Source organism: Schistocerca piceifrons, chromosome 3 (genome assembly GCF_021461385.2).
Source record: "Schistocerca piceifrons isolate TAMUIC-IGC-003096 chromosome 3, iqSchPice1.1, whole genome shotgun sequence".
NCBI lineage: Eukaryota > Metazoa > Arthropoda > Insecta > Orthoptera > Acrididae > Schistocerca > Schistocerca piceifrons.
The window spans coordinates 343,926,837-343,932,325 of NC_060140.1; the positions used below are offsets into that span (position 1 = coordinate 343,926,837).

Here is a 5,489-nt window from a genome sequence, read left to right on the forward strand (position 1 = left end):
AATATTTCCGAAATGTTTGAATCTTAACTGAGGCGAAAAGTGGAAACTGGCCACGTATTCACCTGGCCTGGTGTGGAAAAGCGCTCAAAACCCCATCCAAGGCTGACCGGCCGTCGTCAGACCGCCGGAGGATTTGATCCAGGCCCGGCGCGTCACGTCACCTGTAATCCCGGAAGCGGCGTGTTGGCGTCCGCGACTTCCATTCGGGTCCGCAGATACATCAAATTTGACTACAGGAAACATTTAGAAACTAAACGCTAAGAGAACTCTAAAGTTGAATGTTTTATTATAGTTGGCGCAGTATTTTTATATATTTTGCCTGTATACGAAAAATGAATAAAGCTTCTACAGAGCTAAACAAATTCGAAGCGGAAACATCTAGGTGACTCAATAGATTTTACACTTTATGGAAGGAAATATAGGCATGTCTGATCGCCAGATTGGTTCAATCTAAGAGCCATGCTCGATTTCAGCTTCCTAAATGTCCAGGCCCACGACTTAGTCTTTTTCATCAGTACGCATTTAAGTATGTTCAGCAAGACCACATCATCTGACTGACATTACGATCATTTTCGTGCGGATGCACTCTCCCTCAACCTCTTGTGGGAATCAGCCTGCGAGAGCAACGAGTATGGTGGACAGGGGCGCTACGTAAGTAGTGTGCGACGTATTGGAAAAATGCGTTGGATGGGAAGCGTGTTCGGAAAACCGGAGCGATTAAGGTGACTGCTCCTGTGAAGTGCGGTATCCGGGTTCAATTCTCAGTCCGACACAAATTTCACTTGCGATTGAATTCATTTCAATGCCGGATTACTGCAGATTTCAGAATTTCTATTTCATTCCATCATGTCCAGTAGAATTCTCCCATTCACGCCAAACTAGTTGTACAGCTCGAAACGACCGAATTCCTTGTGATTTGGCAGTGCAGCCCTAAGGGACTATACATATGCATTCGTTATGAATAGGTGAGATCTGTTTATGGCGGCTTGGTAAAGCATTGTTAGATGTCGTGCCTGTTCTTCAAATGGCTCTGAACACTATGGGACTTAACTTCTGAGGTCATCAGTCCCCTAGAACGTACAACTACTTAAACCTAACTAACCTAAGGACATCTCTCACATCCATGCCCGAGGCAGCATTCGAACCTGCGACCGTAGCGGTCGCGCGGTTCCAGACTGTAGCGCCTAGAACCGCTCGGCCACTCTGGCCTGCGTGCCTGTTCTCAATAGCACAATAAGGAAGGTTGAAAGAGGCACACATCTTCGGGAATCACTAGGCATATGCTCCAAAGAAGCATCGAGAAGGTGAGAGACATGCGCTCTCATTTCCCATCACTGTATCAATGATATTCGGCCCCGCTTTACAGTTATGTGTTTGTCAGTTTTCTACAGTATAGTTGGTAGCGTACCTATGCACGTGCAGACACCGCCTCCAATTCGCAACGAAGCTTGTCTTGACGTTACAAGGCAATTATATCCGCCTTATGTAGGGTGTTCGGAAATTCTCGCTTATAGTCTTCTAGGAATACTAGAGGGAACCGATATTTTGAACTGTAACCCTGTCCGGAAATATACTTTTTCCGTGCTACAGGAATTTGAGAACGTACTGGTAACGCGACCGCTTTTATAAGTAATTTGTTAGGTATTACTCACCACATTACTTGTTTTATAATTCCACTCAATGCCCAAAGAAACGAAAAGGAAACTCAATTTTCACTAGCACTTGTTTAAGTCATTTGAGCACCAGTCACGACTGCTGATGGTGAATGCACTCTTTATCGAAGGCATTGCCTGATTGTAGCGAAAAGTGTGAGCGCAATAGAGTGATGTTGAGGATAACGATCCTTATAAAGGGGACGAGCAGCTCTTCCATTACCGTAGAGCTTCGCCATACAGAGGGATCATGTCGGGCTATTTGGCAAACTTGTACTCAACCTTGTTGCTGTAACTCAGACACGTGAATGAAGCTTGAACCAGCTCACGGAGATAGGACTGATGTCAAATGAAATCAGCCGATCCTGCATAAGCACCCCACCCCTGGCTAAGAAATGTTCAAATGTGTGTGAAATCTTATGGGACTCAACTGCTAAGGTCATCAGTCCCTAAGCTTACACACTACTTAACCTAAATTATCCTAAGGGGGGGGGGGGGCACACACACACACACACACACACACACACACACACACACACACACACACACACACACACACACACACACACCATGACTGCAGCGCCACAGACCGCTCGGCTAAATCCCGCGCGGCACCCCTGGCTACCATGCTGCGTACCTACCTAGCAAATAGCCTCCGAACATGGGTTCCTCTTCAAAATATCTACTCCCTCTCCTCTACAAATCCTGTAAGCTTGTAACGGGGATTTCCGAACACCCTGCAGTATCAAATCACAGTGGCTGTAGACAGACTCAATTGCGCCGTTTATAAAGAGTTTATGTTGCAGTCATCCTGTACAATCAGGTTTATGAAAATCTAGGTATACAGTTGTCAAATCACTAAGAAAGTTGTTTTACGTATTACGTGGAATAATAGCAAAGTATCAGTTTTTGGAGATAAATGTACTGTACATTAACTTAAGCACGGGTGCTTAGAAAGGAAATAGGTTTATGGCGGAGTACCATGTTTCAGGTGATTGCGCAGACATTACCAAAGTTTTCAGTTGGAAGAGACAGCCTTCAAGTGATATGTAAAGCGAACATCTCCGTCAGTGAAATATCTAATATTTCATATTGGAACATGTGAAGACAAGAAACTTACGCATCTTAAAATACAAACTTTATTGTCTCTACATGCACAGTTAATTTACGACAAAACAGTTTTAAACTCTTAGTGAACATAAAATGACAACCGTGAGACAATGGAATTAAAAATGTGTTTCTATTAGAGTGCTTAAAAGCAATATGAAGTCTACGTCGTCCTTACTGGAGGCATAAAAAATTTGTATTTTCCACATTGTTTTCACTACTCTACAAGGATTAAAGCGCTAAACTCTCCAGAAACTAAAAAGTTAGAGATTTCGCCTTTTGGGCTTTGGCGGGGGCGTGGGCCTCCGCTTGGTATGGCACATCTCTGGGGATGATGGTGGTGGTGGCAGGGGGGAGGAGGGCGACAGCAGGGGCAGCACCGGCTCCATCTTCAGCTCGTCCTGCTGCGGGCGGTACACGGGCACCGGCAGCTCCAGGCCGTTCTCAGGGGCGAACACGGAGGGCACGACATCCTGCAACAGGAGAAGACAGGGATTCGTGGCACCATCAGGAGAGCAGGAAGTCAACAGAAGACAAGTAACTGAACGTATTTCAGGTCTAGTTTAAACAACGATACAGCTTACTTTAAGAAAATGAGTTCAACCAGCAACAATACCATTTCGAAGTCACAAGATTGCCAAGTGCATGTAGGAATCGCGCTCTGGGGATTCACTACAAACTTATGTATGACAGTCCATCTTTCAAAGAGAGAGAACCGCGAGAGAGAGAGAGAGAGAGAGAGAGAGAACCGCGAGAGAGAGAGAGAGAGAGAGAGAGAGAACCGCGAGAGAGAGAGAGAGAGAGAGAGAGAGAACCGCGAGAGAGAGAGAGAGAGAGAGAGAGAGAACCGCGAGAGAGAGAGAGAGAGAGAGAGAGAGAACCGCGAGAGAGAGAGAGAGAGAGAGAGAGGAGAGAACCGCGAGAGAGAGAGAGAGAGAGAGAGAGAGAGAGAACCGCGAGAGAGAGAGAGAGAGAGAGAGAGAGAGAGAACCGCGAGAGAGAGAGAGAGAGAGAGAGAGAGAGAGAACCGCGAGAGAGAGAGAGAGAGAGAGAGAGAGAGAGACCGCGAGAGAGAGAGAGAGAGAGAGAGAGAGAGAGACCGCGAGAGAGAGAGAGAGAGAGAGAGAGAGAGAGAACCGCGAGAGAGAGAGAGAGAGAGAGAGAGAGAGAGAACCGCGAGAGAGAGAGAGAGAGAGAGAGAGAGAACCGCGAGAGAGAGAGAGAGAGAGAGAGAGAGAACCGCGAGAGAGAGAGAGAGAGAGAGAGAGAGAACCGCGAGAGAGAGAGAGAGAGAGAGAGAGAGAACCGCGAGAGAGAGAGAGAGAGAGAGAGAGAGAACCCGCGAGAGAGAGAGAGAGAGAGAGAGAGAGAGAACCGCGAGAGAGAGAGAGAGAGAGAGAGAGAGAGAACCGCGAGAGAGAGAGAGAGAGAGAGAGAGAGAACCGCGAGAGAGAGAGAGAGAGAGAGAGAGAACCGCGAGAGAGAGAGAGAGAGAGAGAGAGAGAACCGCGAGAGAGAGAGAGAGAGAGAGAGAGAGAACCGCGAGAGAGAGAGAGAGAGAGAGAGAGAGAACCGCGAGAGAGAGAGAGAGAGAGAGAGACGAGAACCGCGAGAGAGAGAGAGAGAGAGAGAGAGAGAACCGCGAGAGAGAGAGAGAGAGAGAGAGAGAGAACCGCGAGAGAGAGAGAGAGAGAGAGAGAGAGAGAACCGCGAGAGAGAGAGAGAGAGAGAGAGAGAGAGAACCGCGAGAGAGAGAGAGAGAGAGAGAGAGAGAGAACCGCGAGAGAGAGAGAGAGAGAGAGAGAGAGAGAACCGCGAGAGAGAGAGAGAGAGAGAGAGAGAGAGAACCGCGAGAGAGAGAGAGAGAGAGAGAGAGAGAACCGCGAGAGAGAGAGAGAGAGAGAGAGAGAGAACCGCGAGAGAGAGAGAGAGAGAGAGAACCGCGAGAGAACCGCGAGAGAGAGAGAGAGAGAGACGAGAGAGACCGAGAGAGAGAGAGAACCGCGAGAGAGAGAGAGAGAGAGAGAGAGAGAACCGCGAGAGAGAGAGAGAGAGAGAGAGAGAGAACCGCGAGAGAGAGAGAGAGAGAGAGAGAGAGAACCGCGAGAGAGAGAGAGAGAGAGAGAGAGAGAACCGCGAGAGAGAGAGAGAGAGAGAGAGAGAGAGAACCGCGAGAGAGAGAGAGAGAGAGAGAGAGAGAACCGCGAGAGAGAGAGAGAGAGAGAGAGAGAGAACCGCGAGAGAGAGAGAGAGAGAGAGAGAGAGAGAACCGCGAGAGAGAGAGAGAGAGAGAGAGAGAACCGCGAGAGAGAGAGAGAGAGAGAGAGAGAACCGCGAGAGAGAGAGAGAGAGAGAGAACCCGCGAGAGAGAGAGAGAGAGAGAGAGAGAACCGCGAGAGAGAGAGAGAGAGAGAGAGAGAACCGCGAGAGAGAGAGAGAACCGCGAGAGAGGAGAACCGCGAGAGAGAGAGAGAGAGAGAGAGAGAGAGAGAGAGAGAACCGCGAGAGAGAGAGAGAGAGAGAGAGAAGAACCGCGAGAGAGAGAGAGAGAGAGAGAGAGAGAACCGCGAGAGAGAGAGAGAGAGAGAGAGAGAAAACCGCGAGAGAGTGAGTGAGTGAGACGAGAGTGAGAGAACCGCGAGAGAGTGAGTGAGTGAGTGAGTGAGAGAACCGCGAGAGAGTGAGTGAGTGAGTGAGTGAGAGAACCGCGAGAGAGTGAGTGAGTGAGTG

At 48.6% G+C, this 5,489-nt stretch overlaps 1 protein-coding gene across 1 annotated transcript in view; it reads left to right on the plus strand.

Annotated features, from left to right (window-relative positions):
• Positions 1–1,280: 1,280 nt before the first annotated feature.
• LOC124788644 (trichohyalin-like) overlaps positions 1,281–5,489 on the plus strand; it is a 15,554-nt gene continuing 11,345 nt past the window's right edge. The window contains exons 1-2 of the mRNA XM_047255914.1: positions 1,281–1,304; positions 3,027–3,296. Of these exons, the coding sequence (XP_047111870.1) occupies positions 1,281–1,304; positions 3,027–3,296 (294 nt within the window). The remainder of the gene's footprint in view (positions 1,305–3,026; positions 3,297–5,489) is intronic.